This window comes from Ostrinia furnacalis, unplaced genomic scaffold, assembly GCF_004193835.3.
Source record: "Ostrinia furnacalis isolate ACB-3 unplaced genomic scaffold, ASM419383v2 OfSCF4245, whole genome shotgun sequence".
NCBI lineage: Eukaryota > Metazoa > Arthropoda > Insecta > Lepidoptera > Crambidae > Ostrinia > Ostrinia furnacalis.
The window spans coordinates 19,222-39,854 of record NW_021134484.1 but is presented as its reverse complement, the minus strand read 5'-3'; the positions used below and the strand labels follow the sequence as shown (position 1 = coordinate 39,854).

The window sequence follows — 20,633 nt, the reverse complement described above, 5'->3', positions numbered from 1 at the left end:
GCGCTGCAGTATCTGGGCAACCCCATCAGCACCCTGAACGCGTTGTTGTATTGGACGCGCAGAGCGCCATACGACACACGCGAACAATCAGCCCACAGACTGCACGTGTAGAAACTAGTGCAGTAGGCTCTGAAAAGAGTTACCTTTACTGCCTTTGAACAACGTGAGAACCTACGAGCCAGCATGTTCGCCCTTACCGACAGCGCCCTGCGTTCCCTCTCAACATCATCACCATCCTTTAGGTCAGGAGTCAGTAAATGGCCCAGATATTTAAACCTGTTTACGCGCTGAATCTCACAACCATTGAGAAAGACGCTCGGCAATAAGTTTGGCCTCCTGCTTCCCTCCCCAAAGACCATGATCTGGCTCTTTCGCACGTTGTACGCCAATCCATGGGACTTAGCGTAGGTCTCACATATTGCCATGAGCTTCCTCAGTCCACAAACGGAAGCGCTCAGCAGCACCATATCATCTGCGTAGCTGATATTATTTACACAAACGCCATCAATGTAGCAACCCGCTCTGGTGCCGCTGAGCTCCTCTATCAGCTCATTTACGTACAGGTTGAAGAGCGTTGGTGAGCTCAACCCCCCCTGTCTCACCCCGCACTCCAACCTGTACGGGTCAGACATACATCCATCCCATCTCACATTGTTGACCTGGCTTCTATACCAGTATTTAAAGATATTCAAAAGTTCTCTCGGTAATTGAGATTTTTCGAGTTTATTCCAGAGCAAATCGTATGAAACCAGGTCGAAAGCTTTCGAAAGATCCAGAAAACACGCCACCACTGGTGTGCCACGTTTGGCGTAGTAATTGACAGCGTGCTTGACACACAGAACAGCCATCTCAGTGGACAAGCCACGTCGAAACCCGAACTGGTTATCATGAATACTAACGTATTTGTTTAACTGTGTATTAAGCACGCTATCAAGCACCTTAGACACAACCGTTGCCAGAGAGATAGGCCTGTAGTTGTTTATGTCTGAAAGGTCTGCCGTTTTATTTTTAACAATGGGTACCACTACTGTTTGCAACATCTTATCCGGTAAGTGACTATGACTCATACAAAAGTTATACAACATAAACAAAACTCTGGGCAAATGGGGGCCCGCGTACTTTAGGTGTTCAATACTGAGACCATCGTGTCCGGGAGATTTCCCTCTAGACATAGATTTTATGGTCAAGACGATGTCTTTTACAGTAATTTGGGTTTTCCTTTCCACGATAGTCTCAGCATCCAGCACAGAGTGGGAGGGTCCCAAAGGAGATTTAACAACAAAATTATCTTTAAACAAGTTAGCAATTTCCTCAGGCTCCGTTTTCCCACCAACACTCACGGGGAGGCCGGGCCTACATTGCAACTTTAGCCAACATTAATTATTTTTGACACTTACAACATAAATTTACAGTCACTCGTTTAAATACTACCCTTTAATTTTTAGCGTTATGAGTCGCATCTCAAACTAATTGGAAAATTATAAATAACTTGAAAAAATCGAATTGCCTAAATCGAATTTCGTGGGTTCAATTTTTTTAGCCTTTCCCACCTTAGGCAGTTCGATTTTTTTGAAGTTATTTCATAATATTTTAATACAGTAGTTTAATCTAGAAGGTTTTTAACCTGAAAAATAAATCAATAGGTTAATTAATATCTTCGTAGCTCAATTGATAGAGCAGTCGCATCGTAATCAAAAGGTTAATTAAGGATTTGCGTGCTATAGAAGGTCTATTGGTTTCTGTTTTTCATTTTACTATTAAATATACAAAAACTCATTAAGAGCATGCTATAAACAGCCTTTGTTGGTATTTAGGTCAGTATAAATCTTATGTTAAGCAGCTTTAAAACTTTTTGGTCATAATAATTCAAAACCATTTTCAACCAAGTTTCAATTACTAGTCCAAGATTCCAATACTCCAATTAGCATAATTACGCCGTTCCACATCGTCCCGCGAGCATTGTGACTATGCACGAACTTTTTTCGCACATCGAAATATGAGTAAAATTCGTGTATTCGTAGTCAAAAGGATCGCTAGAGCGTACGTAATAATTCGCCGTTGTTCAAGAGCGAAGAACGAGTGGTATTTTTGTTTCTATTTCTAAATCTGAACGCTCATATTTTCGGCTTTTCGAAATGAAATTCCCACTGAAATTCAGCTCATTGCTAACGGTGATACTCGTACCACTACACAGTTCACTTAGCACCTTACGTTTCACTGCGTTTCAGCTCAGTTTCAGGTTCAGTATTTTATTTACTTGAAGTTATGCAAGCTTAGCACGATCGTAAAGTGATGTACAGTCGCAGAATGAAAAGGTTCGTCACCTTAGTGTCGGTTTTCGCTTGCACTAGGTACTGTAAGAGTCAAACCTGCCAACATAACAGTGCAAGAAACAGTGCTGCTAACATTTAAATAAATATGACGTTTGCTAACAAATAAGGTTTTGCTTGTTTATTTTTCTATCCCATCAGTGCAATGCGCAATATGACATTGACCAATTTGACAATAGTTTTTTTTATTTAATAGAAATAATAATGGCAGGTTGCACCAACAAGAAGGTTTTACAAGAAGGAAGTTTATCAATCTCATCTTCTTGACAAGATAAATCGTCAAAACTTTGATCTGAATAATTTTGAACTTTACTGACGAAAAGTTAAAGATTATTTTCTCTAGCTCGAGATTATTCTGTAACATAGTTTCAAAAGGTAATATGTGCTCGCGATTCGTTGAAGGAATCAATTTGAAAACTGACGAACCTTTTCATTCCGTGACTGTACCTTTGTTTTATATTACAATGATATTAAAAAAACCTTCTATCTAGCTTAAGGTTATTGAAATAGTATTTTGATTTTCTGGATCGGTTTTGTAAAATACATTTTCTTATAATAATATATAATAACGAAATTCTGAGTCAGTGTTTGAGGCATGGGAGTGGAACGAGAGGGTGTTTTTATGATATCAAACGTCAGCGAGACTTCAAATGTGCTTCGATTTATAAGAACCGTCACAATATGATATGTCACCCCTCTCGGGCCGGTCCAATACCTCAGGCACTGATTAGTTTACCGCTAGACCTAAATCTTAGATAACCCTAATGACACGAATCGAGGTTCAACAGAAGTTTATAACGTTTTTTGCAAAATATTTGTATTTTTTTCATTTTTGAAAGCTTAGCAAATAGCAAACAAAGACTTTCCTACTAAATGTAGGCGCACACTAGATGACACGGTCGTGACAGCGACAGACGCGACTAGGCGCAACGACAGGCTGCGACCGACCATCACTATTAATACATAGTACAAAACAAAGTCGCTTTCCGCTGTCTGTCGCTATGTATGCCTAAATCTTTTAAACGGTTATGATGCGGTTTTTTTTAATAGATAGAGGGATTTATTTATAGGCATACTTAGCACCCGTGCAAAGCCGGGGCGGGACGATAGTTTCATACATTTTGTTCAAAGCTTCGCACACTAATAATATTATTATGAAATTGTCAAGAGTAGCTGTTTAGTCGCCGAGCTGTCGCTGTCGCGTGTCGCCCAGTGTGCGCCTACACTAAATGCCCCAAAAATGGCTTACAAAGACTGCGATAAATAAAACAAAAGCACCGATCGGTGTGTCGAGAGGCATTCGGTTTTTCTCCAAAGTTTCTCCACAAAACTTTGTGTTACAATAAAATAAGAACACTGAAACATACCACCCGGAACTTGTACGAGTGAAGACAATCGGAACTTTACAACAATTTTGGCAAAGAATTTTTGAGTTGTACCGCTAAAATTCCTGTGCAAGTTATTTTAAGTTTAATTTAAAATTAGATATAGTGGTGTGAATTCCATTTTACGTAAAGTTAGCAGCGCCACTGGGATTGAAATTAAAAAAGTGGACTACAATAATTTAGTGTTTCCAATAAATTCAACTAAAACTAATTTTTTTGTTAATCTGGAGTTATAGAAGTTGGTTGCACTGTCAGAACTTTTTCATAACATTGCAATAGAGTGCTTCTTTGAATTTTACATTCCTTCGTGTTATGTGTTATTTTATTTGTTTAGGTAAAATCAGAAGCAAACTGAATAACTTAAACGGTATATTTTCTCAATTCATGTCTTTTACCGCAAATCGTATCAAAAGGATCAGGTTCAAAGCCCCAAAGAGCAAAGTGAAAAGGCTAGCAACGCATCGTCAACTCTTTTGATGTCGTGGATGTATAGACACATCACACTACACATTTTTGTTGTAGAGTAAGTAGTACCTATAACAATTACATAAGATACCGCAATGTTTATCTTAATCGTTCGTTCGTTCGTTTCAGCCGAATGACGTCCACTGCTGGACAAAGGCCTCCCCTAAGGATTTCCACAAAGACCGGTCTTGCACCACCCGCATAACTATACGTCATGCTAAATACTGCAGCATTTTAAATAGTGGTTACAATGGTCGCTTGAAACTGTCACAGGAACTCTAATGGCTGAGTTGCACAATCTTACTTTAACTTTAACAAACGTCAAAACCCTATAAAAAACTGTAAAAACACCAGTTATTATTAAAGTCACCGTTAAAGTAAGTTGGTGCAACAACTCAGCCTATGTCGCGCACCCGTACCCCGTTCAAATTAATATAAATTAACAAGTTATTTTCTTTCTTCTCTTTTCTATAACGCCCGGAGGGTATGAGGTATGCTAGTAGATTCGTACACGTCCCAAATACTTATAGTTTTCCCGTTCCTTCATAAAATTATTTTTGTAACATGTACGGGTCCTCAAAATCCGTTTACACAGATTTCTTTGACAGAAAAAACAAATATATTTCCATTATTTTCCCAACTGATAAATCGAGTCGTTCTTACCGACCGGCTTTGAGTGTTGCCAGAAAGATGTATCGTAGTATGATCTGTCTTGCCCACTCGTTAGTGCCGGAAAATTGTTTCGTTCCGCGAGACTCGTAAGAGCGGTTACAGACTAGCGTTTTTTGCGCGTTCGTTTTGGCATACGTGCTTACATGCGTGCTTCAAAAAACGAACTCGCGTAGGTACACGGGCATAATAAAATATTTTGGCGTGTTTAACTTCAACGATAACCGGTGTTTTTTGCATGGAGTTTGACAGATTTTTGACGTTTGTCAAAATTAAAGTTCGTTGCCAAAATTAAAGAAGAAAAAGTTAAAGTAAGATGGTGTAATCTAGCCTTAGTGGTGTCCCTCGCTGTTCGCGCTTAAAAGAGCTTACAAGTAACGCTCATTCGAGTTGTGCGGGTTCTAAAGCTACGGTCTCCTATTTAACGCTATACGCGTCGTTCTACGTCAGCGTCAACGTTCCTAGGAAGTCCATACGCCGACGTCAACGTTTCAAAGAGACCACAACACAACAATACATTTCTATTGTAAGCATTATGACGTGACCTACGGCGTGACGTTGTACGCGACATACGGCGAATATACGAAATCACAGCCCAGAAGGCCGCTTTCACATTAGGGTGTGAGAAGCGCGACAGCAGCGCGGCAGCGGCGTTTTTATAATGTGAAGGCAGGCATCCGATGTCACATAGTATGAAATTATCGGCAGCGCGTCTGTCGTGCGTTTGTCGCGCGTTTCTCGCGCTGCTAAAGTCGCCTAAACATGAAAGCGCTCTAAAAGGTGCCTATACGCGCCTACATGCGCTTCCTAAAATTAGACACGCGCGTTTAAAACGATAGTCTGAAGCCGCTCTAATGGGCCCATTGTTTAATGGAGGGTAACATGTGTGACCCAGATGAGTGAGTAAGGTTTTTCTGCGGTCCGGTTACCGCATCCATCATGCGGTTATTATCATTCGCTCTGTTAATTTATTAGGGTTACGTCACAGGTGATGTTTAGCGGTGAACTAATTAGTTAGAATAAGAATGAAACAAGAAATGAGATCATTTAAAAAAGTAAAGGTGGACCGACGATATAAAGGTTATGTTCGATTAACATGGAAATCATTGGGGGAGGCCTATGTTTAGCAGTGGACGTCTAATGGCTGAAATGATGATGATGAAAAAAATAAAAATTAACGGTCTATGAAACGAGTTTCTCCAGAAGATATTTCAAATACACATAAATACTTGCACATACGTTATATTAGATTCAGATCGATTGAATTTTGATTGGAGAATTCTGGTGCTCTATAATACATGCCTAATCTAAGGCTGAGTTGCATCACATAATTTTAACGGTAACTTTAACGATAACCGGTGTTTTTGTATGGAGTTTGACAGATTGTTTACGTTTGTCACAGGTAAAGTATGATGGTGCAATCCAGCCATACGCCCGTATTCACAAACATTACTATGAGGTCTCACAGTGCGCGTGAACGCACAGGGTGATATACGAACCAATCATAGAGCTCTATTCAACGCCGTGCGTTCGATTTGCTGCTTCACTTATGCAAGCATCGTTTGTGAATACGGGCGTAAGTCTCTTTGTTTACCACATTTGAAAGTTATTTTTATGTTGTAACATTTTAGATTGCGAAAAAAAATAAAGAATTTTTATTATTTATCTAAAACAGCAAACGATTTTTGATCTATTAATTACTCATAGTTATAGAATTTCCTTCAGAATAAAACAAAATAGCCGTAATGCGCGAACAAGATGTAATACCGACACGATACATCATCGTTGCGGTACCGGGCCCGGTCCGGAAGAATGGAATCGATTTATCAATTATCTACAATTTTCCGCTTTTCTTATACGGAGTATGGTTAGCATAGTTTTTGTACTATGTAAAAGGGCTTTGGAAAACTACTTGTAATTATGTTATTTGAGAACAATCACAGCTGCCCCGGCCTAAGGCCCTAGCGATTCGGTAGGGCTTAATAGAAAGTGTGTTTTGTACTGATATGAACTTTTTCCACTTATTAAAAAATTCAATTTGATGCGTCAAAGGAGCACTTTAAAAATTGCTTTCAGTTTGTTTCAGTCAACTCTAATGAGTGTCATCTAAAATAAAATTAGCAAGATTCTTAAAGTCAAACAAAAGTTTTCAGGGAATCAGCCTTTAGAGGTCACTTAGCACATTTTAAGGCAAAAAGGTCAATAAATTCAATCTAAAAAATTTAGGTCAAGACGTTCAAATGGAGCTTCCGAGCTGACCTTACCCGTTCCGTTGAGAAATTCAATTCATTCGTGGATTTGAAAAGATTTTCGGTGCGTATACCGAATACCGGTTACCTTTTCATATTTCGACTGGTCCGCCGGAAACTGGGAGGCAATTCTTGAGTATCGAATCACGTGTAAGAGCCAATGGATCGATTTAATTTATTATTCGTTGTGTAATACGATTCAATTTCGTTATATCTCGGGCTTTTCTTTGATTCTCATTTCATTACCATTTATTGTTTCTTGGTATTAAGAAGCTGTAAATATTTTTGTGAATGGAAAGCAATTTCTTGAAATAAATTGGGAATCAATTGTTTTCGTTTTGTTTTGAAAGTAAATGATACTTAATTTATTTTAATTGGAGCATGAAATGGAAGGGAATTAGTCTCATCTGTAATTGACGTACACAAGAATGAATAATAATATACAAGTTGTGTCAAGTAAAGGATGGAAATTAACAGGATCAAACCAGGCTTTGATCATATAACTTCGCGGTGGAGTAGACTATTACTAGTAGACTATTTACATTCATCCACACAACTATACATATATCGTACGTTGGGAGTGCGACGTTTGTATGAGAAACGGATCAATACATGATAACATCTTGGATTTGTGAAAAAAATAGCGTGAACGGCCCAATACATATAAAGGGCCTTATAATTTATTTTAAATTGGTCATACACACTCTATCACAATCCCTATAGAACTATTATTTTAGGATTAGTTTAAAACACTTGGAAAGAAAAGTAGATGTAATCTACCCTTAAATATTTTAGGTATTCAATTATAAGTGGATTAGGTCTCTTAAAATAAAACAACAAACTTTCGAAAGGCCTATAACATTGAGATAACTACATCTTTTGGTAAATATTTTTATGTCTACTTTAAAATTAAAATACAATAAACAGTTTCACGGTGACCTGAAACTTGAACTACAGATAAACAAAAAGTCCCGAGCTGCTTGTTTGTACAATATCAAGGTGAATTGTGTCATCTTAATGGTTAGAATAAGTGCTATTTTGCAGTAGTCTGTCATAAGACGTACAGGCTAAACAAAACAAGTTTAAGCCTAAAATCTAAATATATATCTAAATACATATTATAGCTCAAAGGTGACTGACTGACTCAATGACTGACATAGTATTAGTGATCTATCAACGCACAGCCCAAACCACTGGAACCACTGGCTGAAATTTGGCATGAAGATATATGTTATGACGAAGGCATCCGCTAATAAAGTTTACGAAACTACACCCCTAAGGGTGTAAAACAGGATCCACGCGTACGAAGTCGCGGGCGGCCGCTAGTCTTCAGTAAAATGGTACAACACTCTGAGTGGCAAATACACAATGGCCGAATTAGTATTTATTTATTTCTAGCCTAAGGAGATAAGTACCTAGACCGAGGTGGTCTGTGTTCAGGCTATAAGCTTCTTCTTCTTTTTCTCTCATAGCTTGAATTAAGTCGTAGTTTGTTTTCCACCTTATAACAGTAAACACAATTTAGCTTCTGTTGAAAGTCTCAAAAACTAACTGAAAATCAGTTCCAAACTTCGCACTTACGACCTTAAGTTTCTTGACTTAACATTGTAATTATTAAGTTAAGCCAAGTGTTCACAGATGCGATTACAGAGATTTACTTAACTTGACGTAATTGCATTAAAACTGTAAGGCTGAGTTGCACCACCTAACTTTGACTGTAACTATGACGATAACCGGTGTTTTTTGTATCGAGTTTGACAGATTTTTGACGTTTGTCAAAGTTAAAGTAAGATGGTGCAACCCAGCTTACACGTCAGGTTAATAAACAATACAATTAAACTTATTTAGAAGGGTCGCTGTACTTATATTAAATCTAATTAAATCTACATTAGTAATGCAATATATAGCGTTACTAAACACACTCGTTCTCGTTTCAGCCAAATGACGACCACTGCTGGACAAAGGCTTCCCAAGGAATTCCATAACGACCGATCCTGACCTAACCATATACATTATACTTCTCGCGACCTTCACCAGATCATCGGTCCACCTATTGGAGGCCTGCCTACTAGGTCTTCCGACCCGTGGTCACCACTCGAGAACATATCTAGTTCAGTTCAAATAATCACACTACCAAAAGCTTTTACGTTGACTACGACTATGTAATATACTTAGATACAGTGTGCTTACCATGAGTTTACGTTAGGTGTGCTCGCTAGCGACTGCGTAAAAAAATGACATTTAATTGTATGACATATTGTGCAGCGCCCCTAGCGGCTACTTTCAAGAAACAAAATCTTCATAGAGATTTTTGACGTACTCGCTAGCGAGCACACCTAACGTAAACTCATGGTAGGTACACAGAACAGATACATTTGCCCCCAGCGGGATTAGAGCCTGCGGCTACAGCTGCATGCGACTTGGTCTGGTAAGGTAAGTTACGGTTAATTCTTAAAAAGTTTACGTCAAAACTTTTAGAACAATCTTGCTTGATTCTTCTTCTTGAATCTTGCAGATTTCAAAGAATTTGCTAAGACAACAATGATTTGAAGACACATTGATAATGATGACCATAGTGATGAATTTACGTCAGGATTACAGTATTTTTCTGTGAAATCCAAGACAGTTAACGTTTTTTCTACATCATTAACGGGGTGGTAATTACGCATAGTAACGGAAAAAGTAAGGATTCGAGGAATTTGCTCGAAGATGCGATGAAGTAGGTATAACCTATTAGTAAGTAGTAATTAATGTGCTTGAGATTGCTTAATTAAGTAATTATTAAGGATATTATAACACCATGTCATTACTAAATGGTCATCTTGTCTTCTTGGCTAATTACTGTCAGAATAAATCAATGTTATGGGCACTTTTATTATTATGGCCCAATAAAAATAAATTACTATCCGTCTATTAAGAAGACCCGGACTGGGCACCAAATATATCCGATTATAAGAACCAATTCTGCGGCTTTGGTCCTTTGTCCACTCTCAGTGTGCCTACCATGAGTTTACGTTAGGTGTGCTCGCTAGCGACTGCGTAAAAAAATGACATTTAAATGTATGACATATTGTGCAGCGCCCCTAGCGGCTACTTTCAAGAAATAAGATCTTCATAGAATTTTTCGACGTATTCGCTAGCGAGCTCACCTAACGTAAACTCATGGTAGGCACTCAGATTGAATTTCAGGCTGGGTTGCACCATCTTACTTTGACTGTAACAAACGTCAAAAATCTGTCAAACCCCATACAAAAAACACCGGATAACGTTGAAGTTACGCGTAGATGGTGCTACTCACCCTTAAAGATTTAAAAAGTCTACTTGGGTATGAATGGGCAGTGATGATGATATCGCTTGCCATCAATCAACTAACCAATTCGTTGGCTATTATGAAAAAAAAAACATGTAAGCAGTTTAACCTCTGACTTGAACTAAAGATAACAAAAATTCCCAGCGCTTGTAATTGATCAGTTACTGTTTCCATTTGTATACAAACTTATCATCAACATTAGCTAGTTTTTACCCGCGGCTCTACTCGCTTGAATATTGAAAAGATGAAATATTAGAAAATTTCCACTGTTCTCATACTAAGTACCATTAGTGATTAGTGTAGGCAAGCCTTCTCAGTAGACTCACAATCTAGTGAAGGTTTGACCTTCTCTGGTATGGTAGCGTCTGCAGGTAGAACAGAACTAGGACTTTATCCAGCATTGGTTGAATTTCGGCTGTAACGATTGGTGAAAAATTTGTTAGAATCGATTCAGCAGTTCCCGAGACAAACACACAAAAACATTTTTTGTTTATATCGAAACTAAATTTTATATAGAACGTGTTGCCTAAGATACAGCTTTATTGTGACTTCCGTCATTATCAAATACTGACGTTAAAATAATTTGAGAACATGAAGTACGTTTGGGTGTTATTTTTAGCGGTTTTTGTAGCGCATTCTCAAGCGTTCAAGTTTACGAGATGCGGATTGGTTCGGGAATTGAGGAGGCAAGGGTTTCCTGAGGACAAAATGAGGGACTGTGAGTACAGTCTTAAACGTTTATTCTAAGTGAAGTGTACATTTTTAGTTATGTCATGATTCGCCTGATGACACTTGGCCTTCACCTGATTTAAGTTAGTGAATAGCAGAGGAGGAAATATTATAAGCTCATGACTTTGGCATTCAACCTGATTTACTTCATAGCATTAGACGATTACTACTGCTCTTTCATCATCATCATCATTTCAGCCACAGGACGTCCACTGCTGAACATAGGCCTCCACCAATGATTTCCACATCGCCCGGTTGGTAGCGGCCTGCATCCAGCACCTTCCTGCTACCTTTAGCTAATATTCTTTAGTTGACTAATAAGTAAATAAATAAACACTGCATTTAATTGGGTGTGCTTTATAAATTATTAGGTTGAGAGCTTAAAGTAAATAGCCGACAAAACACTTACACCCAAAAAAAAACAACTTTAAGAAAACAAATTTTTGTTCTAGATTAGATAAAATCATGTTTATTCGTTACAGGGGTCTGCCTCATAGAGCACGAGAGTGGACGGCGTACCAATGTCGTAGGACCGAGAAACAAGAACGGTTCCTACGATTACGGACTATTCCAGATTAACGATGGAATCTGGTGTAGCAATTCCAACACGCCTGGAAAGGATTGTAATGTTAAGTGCTCAGGTTGGTGTCTTTACAATTTTTTTTCAATCATCATAATCCCGTTACAGTGAGTGACTCATAAGATTCTTCTAATTAACTGAAAGCACTGATCGAACGTTCACCAGTCTAATCTTTTACCTACATCCTACTGATATCGGTAACTCTCAATAGTTTTTTGTTAAGATGGCCTATAATTTTTCTTAAACAAGGTCCCCATTCCAAAATGACTCCAAAATATTAATCTGTACACAACATGCGATTGGTCTTAATACTGAAATTCAACCAATTTCAGACCAATTCTCATCTATGTTTGATCTTGAATTCGCTTTTGACATTCGTTTCTAATTTCTAATACTGATTTACTATTTTAAAAATGAATATCCCACTACCACTTTATCTCAGATGTTGTTCTAAGAATTTTCTTTGTGAAAATTATTTATCATTCCAGACCTCATCACAGATGACATCACAAAGGCTTGCACATGTGCGAAGAAAATCTTCAGGATCCAAGGCTTCCTAGCCTGGTATGGCTGGCGAAACCATTGCACGCACCCGAGCGATCTTCCCGACATCAGTATGTGCTAAAGAGAATATGTAAATGAGGTATAAATGTACCTATTAAAAATTCATATTGAAGTCGGCTTTAAGGACCCTGAAGTAGGCTATGTCTCAAGTATCCTGTAGGTACACGACCGTGTATTCTAAGTGTACTTCACTTAATTTTATCTCTCTGTACAAAGTTGTTGTTGTTCTTTGTAATGTTTATTAAATTAAAGTTTGTTGCTTCTGATAATTATATTCACTCTGAAACAGATTTTTTGTCAGAGAATTCATTGTGAAAAGATGCTACAAAAGGACAGATATTAGTACTTCAACCTGCCTGTGTCCTCTTGAGTACTATTAAGAAGCAAATCTTTTGAATAAAAGCAGAATTAAACGTTTTTGTTGTTTTTGTTTTAATATAGGCAGGTGTTTGACCCCACTCTGTCTATCTATTCATTTTTATCTTGAAGAGGTCTGTTTTCGAGCTATATGCGAGTTAATAAATATTTTGTTTGTGAAAACTTTGTTCAGCTTGTTTTGAAAAACTAACTGAAAATCAATTACAAACTTCGTAATTGATTAATTTGTTTTGTGTTTATAAAAACTCAATAATATACTCCTAAATAAAAGTTTGCTGTAGAATAAATTTTAAAATAAAGCCTGGGGAGTGGAGCTAGTAGGGCTAGGACAACCCATTATTAAAGTTTTATGTAAATTCAATCTGTATTTAGATTCAAGGAGGAGATTTTTATTTAAAATCAAGTAAATGAAAGGAGTTATCTAGGTAAATAGAAGCTAGAAGGTGTAGGAAATATTCTATATTTTCTATAAATAATAAACGAAGTTATCAGCTATGTGACACGATACGAGTGTTGCAAGGGCGCTCGAAGTAACAAGATGTTCGAGTAAGTGATCCCAGAGGATATTTGAAATCGCCGAGAAAGTCTCCCTTTAACGCGTCACGAAAGATTTTTATAGCTGTCTGGGAAATGTCGCAGATGCAAACACACACAAGCAAAGTATAATAATGTTTGGTAAATACTATCAAAATCTATCAGTATGATTTACTAATAAAATTAACGTTTTTCCAATTGCCAATTTGCTCAATCCATTATTTTAATTATTTGTCTTTGAAAACGCGTGTTCGTTCATACTTCAAAATAATGCAGCATGGACTTCAACACTTTTGACTTGAAAAATCTGCTGTCTTAACCTTTAACTGGTGACAAGCGGTCTCACAGGCCGGGCGGCGTCAGTGAAACTTCGTTTCACCCACTTCCCAGTGCTTCCTATGTTTCACCGCTTCAGTAGCTTCGAATTAGGTTGCGTCTACGCCGTAGAGAAGGATATTTGCATCATTCAGCTCCAAATCATCAAGTTACATCGATGTAAAGTTCAGCAGCGGTCTCTCAGACCGCATGTCACCAGTTACGTAACATTTTTTCCATGCAGTTTTTTCGTATTTTTACAGTTTTACAATTGTTTTGATACTTAAATACCCTCAAAAAAGAAGCGTAGAGTCATTAGTTGAGAATATAGTGTCATTCTTTATGAAATGACTAGACAATTCGCCAGTTGAAAAATATCTGGAACAGGAAGACTTAAGTGGGTCGGAATATGCCGATTATGTTCCTGAAAACATCGTCCTGGAGCAAAGTGACCATGATTCGGAAGCTGAAGACAGTGTTTTTGGAGATGAAGGACCAATTGACGAGAATCAGTCAGAAAGTGAAAATGACGGTCCACCTTTATGCCAAACAATAAACGCCCTGACAGCCAATAAAAATACAAAAGTTTCACCGCTGCCAGTTTTCTAAAATGATAGGTTACCTACGTGTGATTAGGTTTTTTAAATTGATTATTATTTTAACTATAATAAAAAATACTATTTTTGTTATAATTTGTTTATTTATATTTCTTTGTTTGTAATTATCGATCTCATCTCTAGTTTTTTGATTTTTGTTACAACATATAATTTAACAGCAAGTTCTGCATTAAAAATGATGTTTAGAGTTTATTATTTTAATTTTATTTTATTGTTCTATATGCTAATAACCTGTTTTTAAAGATTGCGATATGCTACCTTACATAGTATCTATACTATAGACCAGATACGGTAGCGGCCTCTCAGACCGTACGTCACCAGTTACGTTACACAAAAACCATGTCACCAGTTAAAGGTTAATATGGAATAGAACCCGTGACCTTTCGTTTGCTGGGTGACGGCTCTGACCACTGAAAATTTAATTAAAATTCTGAATATCCCATAAAAAAATAATTTAAGAAATTCATCTTTACGTACCTAATGACTTCAAGCCGTGGACTTTACTGCTTGACTATTATATCTTTTTAAGCCGCAGCCGAGTGTATAAGTACTAATATCACAAACGATAAATATTTTCAATGTGCAACCATTAATAAACAATTTAACTCCCATTTGTGCAGCGGGACGTGCCAAATACGCGAAATTTATACAACCAATAACACCGACGATTCCATATCTAAAGTGCACTGAGGACTACCAAATGGCTCCATATAACGCATCTGCAATGGAAGCTAACGTTCAATAAGGGATCAGCGTTCGATGTCGTCAAATGGAGTATACAATAAGAATGTACTTAATAAAAACTTCAGAAATAATCTCTATACTTATTTATAAAAATGTAATCACGAGCTAAGGGTGGAAGCGAGCTTCACCCGCAATTTTCAATCAAAATCAAAATCAAAATCAAAAAATATTTATTCAGTTTAGACCACAAGTGGCACTTATGAACGTCAATAGAAAATAATAAAAAAAGAAAAAGGTAGCCCTTATGGGGCACTTTACATGTCTCCTTATCTTTTGGGTCCTACCAGCGCTTCGAGACAAACATATGGCAAGTGCTGAGAAGAAACGCCGGAACAAACTCAGTCACCACTTATTGCCAGGAATTATCTAACGGTAAGAATAGTCAAATTTAAGTACATCAAATATGTGCAGACTGAACTGAATCGAAGAGAAACTGGCTATATAACCTGCATTGCCGAAACACAACAATCCTAACAACAAAGCTATAGCGACGGACTTAGGCTGAGTTGCACCATCTAACTTTAACCGTGACAATATCGATATGCGGTGTTTTTTGTATGGAGTTTGACAGATTTTTGACGTTTGTTAATAATCAAAGTCAAATGGTGAAACTCAGCCTTAAACATAAGGGCTAAGTGACATTGCCTCATGTGTTGTAAATATTTCATCATGAAAGATAAAAGAGCTTGGACGTGAGATCAGAGTTTTGTAATCGAATGATCTATGTCAGCAAAAATACAAAATTGAAGTTTAGAGAAAGAAAAACATTCAAATGAGGTTTTACTAAGTTTTGTCCCTCTTCTATTGTCTCCTATTTGACTGAAAACTGTGCAAATCCAGTCACTTTTTCGTGTCCTTCTTTCTTCTTTTGGTTATGTGTTGCTTTAAAATAGGTAAAATAAGTAAATCATTTGTTAAAATATGGTCTCCACCACCACACGTCATGGATCGTTTTCTGATATTGAATCTGATTACGTATTAGGACTCAGCCATAGTTAATACAATAATTACCTATGTAGTTTTGGACAGACCATAGAGTATTTACACGGATGTACGTTTAACTATTATCACTAACTAACCACATAAAAGGAGGATCAGTGCAAATTAAATACCGATTCGTTTATTAAAACAAAGTTGTATTAATATGGTTCTGGTTATTACCTCAGTTAATGCTTGGTTTTATTACTATTTCAATTGAATTCCATACATAAAAGATCATTAATATTAATTAATAACAACATAATAATTGAAAATATATAAATTACAATGGCAGTAATAACAATTCGAAATTATATTTTATCAGCTTTTCATTTTCAGATTAAACTAACTGAAATTAAATTGCTATTAAATTTTATCCTTTGAGCTAAGCAATTGAATTAGAGAGATTAAATTGACATTACGTTAAGTTCTGTTTTATCCAAATTTTATTGTACTGAATTGTTAAATTGTAAGATTTACTAGAAGTAGTCACCTAATGGTATGATATGGACATACAACACGTAAAGAATTCTATCGGCTTAAATTATTTTACCATTTTGAATTGAGTGTCGTATAGAAAGAGGCGCGAGTAGGAACTATGTAAGTATGCCACGTTTTTTCAATAAAATAACTTTTTATAGGAATCTCATTATTTTTAGACATGAAAATTTGTGAATACATCTTTTTTAATTGTTTCAGAATAGAAAAACAGTAAAGTGGCAAATAATAATGAGAGTTGAAATTTCGAAAATCCTCTCATAAAGAGTAATTTAAAGATTGTATGAGAAAGCGATATTTTAAAGCTAGACATGCACTAAAAACTTTATTACTTCAACTATTTAAAACCCGTCTTTATCCGTCCAAAGTTATTGTAGGTACCTACGTAGATTCTATACCAGAAATGCCTGAAAATTTATTATAAAAGTCCACAACTGAATCACGTCAAGCATAAAACTGAAATGAACGGTTTGCAAGCACTTCTCACAAAGGGTTTTATAACGTTCTATCGAGCCAAGTAATGACTCGCGGAGTGGACCTCTATGTTTGCTTTGTTGGGTCTTGGCATCTTACAAAAAGAATCCGCCATTTTGGGAATCGTTCCAGCCTTAAATATGTATAAGGTTTATAGAGCGAGTGTTACTTCAAAGGGATATATAGCTCTAAAGTAGCAGTAATAGTTTTCATTACAGAAAATACAAAGTAAAAGCACATTTAGCACGAGCCAAGTCGTTCTGTCGTCGACGGAGACGTTTTGGAATTCGTATTTTCTGTATAGGTTCATTACGCTTTATACTGGCTGAAATATTCTGGAAAATTTTGTATCAATTTAGTTAATTACTTAGTCTTTAAGAGACAACCTGAAATGTTAACTTTTATTTTGAAGTAAAAGGTACGAGTAAATTTTGATAGTTGACGTATGCCACTTGATTTTAGCAATCAAAAATCCTGTGGATTTTGTTTTGTTTTTTCTCAAATATTATTATTATAGGCCAAAAATACAACCTACTATCGCAGTGAAACAAGCAACCATCAAAAGAGTCATCATTTTATGCATGAGCCATTAACTTAATCTGTGTCTAAAGTTTCATCATAATGTAATGAATAAATGAATGAAAAGTGTACCTACAATGAACACGCTAAGTCGATCCAAAACGCTTTCCCTTTCCTTCTCATTTAATAGTCCGTCTGTTCAAAACAAAAGTATTGTTAAGCTAACCCACTAACGTTTCTCACAAAAAAAGTCCACAACAAAAGACGGCAAAAACAACAAAATAGTTTTAAAAAACTGCAAGCCAAGTTTCTGTTTCGCCGCATTTATATCCAGCATCTCTTCAGGGTTCAGATTACGCCAAGGAGGTGCAAAGTAGACGCATTTATCTTTATCTTGTGACTCGCATACCGTTTATTTACATTGGCTGCATTCTGAACCATTTGTCTTGCTGGTGCAGGTGCAATTTTGCACGTCTTTTATGCAAACACAGAGGTGAAAACTTAGAAGGACTGTTTTTAGTTCGGACTTAGAGTGATGGATAAGAGTTGTTGTTGTTGATTTGTTCGAAATATACTTTTTTATTGAATTTATCAGCTATACAAGCTTTCCGCCTGCGGCTTCGTTCGCGTGGAATTTTGTCTGTCATAGAAAAACTTTACCGCGCGCGTCCCTGTTTCAAAAACCGGGATAAAAAATTCAAACTATCTCTATGTCAAACATCAAAATCGGTTCAGTGGTTAAGGCGTGAAAGCAGGATAGACAAACAGATATCGTAATGTAGTATGGTTTATTATTACTACTTTGATTCAAAGTTAGAGTTTCGGTTAAGTCGTAAGTACTAGCTGTCTTAGAAATATCATCATTAATTAAAATATGAGCACTGCCCTCTTTCATATCCCAGATTTCTACAAAATTAGATTAAAATAACACATAAAAGATACAAAAACTAATAACGATATAAAAACAATGAGCATTTACTAATTCTAAACACGTTTATCTTATCTTATAAGTCAAAAGGTTGAAATAATATTTTTGTTCACGGTGATTTGCAAGAATTTTAGTTTGATAAAAGATAAGTAAATACATTTTTTTTTTCTTTTAATCTCACAAATGTTTACAATGTTTCTATTTTAACAGCAAAGGTTTAAGCTCGAATGTAATCCATTCTGTTTTATTAAGTGGATCATCTTCTTTATTAAGATGCAAAGTCGTGCTCTCGAGGTAGTAACATTTTATATTGTTTTGTTCTGGATGAGCACGCTTTATTGTATTTTAACAAGAGTGTGAGAGTTTTGGACGTGTTTAATAATGAGATGCTAAAAATAATAAGATATTCATGTCTATCGTATAATACACTTACCTACCATGCCCTAAATTATTAAGCAAAACATAATTTATATTCTGTATGATATACGAATAAATAGAGAGGTGAGATCAATTATCTAGATAAGTAACGGCCGTATTCATAATAAACATTACTATAAGATCTCACAGTGCGCATGGACGCACAGGGTGACACAAACCAATCACAGAGCTCTATTTAACGCTGTGCTTTCAATTCGCTGCTTCACTTAAGCAAGCATCGTTTGTGAATACGGGCATAATAATCGTATCAGCCGGTGCTGAAAAGTAGGAGAAAATCACAATTGGATCAGTTATCAGAATGATTTTAATTAATTGTAATTTAAATTAATTTTAACTCTTTGGGAAGTTTACCCAAAAGAGAGAAAAACATGACCGTTCGAATTCATATCGGACGAAACCGCGCCTGAATCCAGCACATAAATATAATCAATCTATTTATCTACAGGATGTTAGGTAAATGGGTATATGAGCCGACACTAGCCCATGTTAACATGGTCATGGTATAAATGGTATGGTGAAGTCAGAAAATTGAAATCTTCATTTTAATTATTTCAATTTTCATACAAATCGGATTTTATAGAATTTATTTTGTATGACAATAAAAAAAAAATAAATGATGATATGAAATTTCTGACTTCACCATACCATTTATATGCCCATGTTAACATGGCCTAGTGTCGGCTCATATACCCATTTACCTAACACCCTGTATACTAAACTCTCTTTCCTTGACTGTCATTGATTCCTAATATAAACTTGTTTGTCGGATGAAAAATAACATTAACAAGATACAGGGTTTTTCGTATAAAAAATCACATTAGCTAGCAAGACAGGGAATTTTGTTCCCCTATATAGGGTCGAACCACCATCATTTCCTCTATGCGTGATTGTATTCATAATGGATGGAGCCATTCACTGCGACGACATAATCTGTGTTCGTTTTGCTTTATGGTTGTATCACAGACTGATCAATACCCATAAATGTATTAAGTATCCTACGATGATACGTTTGTTTGTAGAGTGTAAGTTTCTTTTGAAAATGTACATCAACGCTCGCGCTTGCAAGAAATGGTTACTCAATTTGTGGTATTTAGTAAAACCATCATTTTACAAATCAAAAAAGTGCAGGTTTTTCTCACATAATAATATCATCGTATCTATTAGACAGGAGCTTTCCTTATGATAAAAAAGGCAATATAGTGTAAAACAGCGTTAATAGAGTCAATTATAATTTCTTAAAAGAAAGTACCGGTTAACGCATCTGCATTACAATATTTTAGGTGATGGGTAAAGTGGACTTTTATCAAAATCTGTAACATAAAATTAAATTATCGTACGAGTAGTTTGTAATTTAAGTTATAGTTAGTTAATAAGTTTCCTCAAATCAGTTTTATTTTTGAAACAACATAAACAATTTAGCTACCAACTCGCTTCATACACAAGGCATAAACAGCTGTAAACTTTTACACGCATTTCTAAACCAATTGCTTTTCCAAAGCAGCAATCATCCTGGCTAAATGACACTTGGCGTTTTTACCCAGACGAGCTAGCTCGGGTTAATCACTTGCAAATTGACTCCAATTAACTGGACACCACTTCAGAGGCAAAGGTGAGTGAGGAGTTGACTGTAGGGTATTAGCGTTTTTGACGACGGCCATTATGCAGTTTGGAATTCAGGAATAGTGGACAGATTAAAAAAAAGCTCATAAAACTCATTTATTTTTGCAAATAGGCTTTTGTAAAGCACTTTTACACGTCCCAGTATTAACCCTACCACTGCTTCGGGACAATAAATTGGCCAGTACTGAGCTTAGAAACTCAGTCACTATTAAATGGAGAGTTTGTTCTCTCAATTGCAAAAACATAGAGATTGATCTTATAGTTTTTTTAATATGATTTTTTTGGTATTAATTGCACGTATGAACTTTG

At 36.3% G+C, this 20,633-nt stretch overlaps 2 protein-coding genes across 2 annotated transcripts in view; one reads left to right on the top strand and one right to left on the bottom strand.

Moving 5' to 3' along the window:
* The window catches only part of LOC114359217 (uncharacterized), a 43,889-nt gene that overhangs the window by 8,225 nt on the left and 15,031 nt on the right, over positions 1–20,633 (bottom strand). The gene's annotated exons all lie outside the window — the stretch shown is intronic.
* Positions 10,936–12,699, top strand: LOC114359227 (lysozyme-like). The gene is made up of 3 exons (XM_028313525.1): positions 10,936–11,126; positions 11,620–11,778; positions 12,206–12,699. Exons 1-3 carry the CDS (start codon positions 11,000–11,002, stop codon positions 12,340–12,342), a joined length of 423 nt encoding a protein of 140 aa, XP_028169326.1. The 5' UTR covers positions 10,936–10,999; the 3' UTR covers positions 12,343–12,699.

Coding starts and splice junctions, on each gene's coding strand:
- LOC114359227 (XM_028313525.1), top strand. CDS start 11,000: ATGAAGTACGTTTGGGTGTTATTTTTAGCGGTTTTTGTAGCGCATTCT. Junction 11,127..11,619: donor TGAGGACAAAATGAGGGACT/GTGAGTACAGTC, acceptor TATTCGTTACAG/GGGTCTGCCTCATAGAGCAC. Junction 11,779..12,205: donor TTGTAATGTTAAGTGCTCAG/GTTGGTGTCTTT, acceptor TTATCATTCCAG/ACCTCATCACAGATGACATC.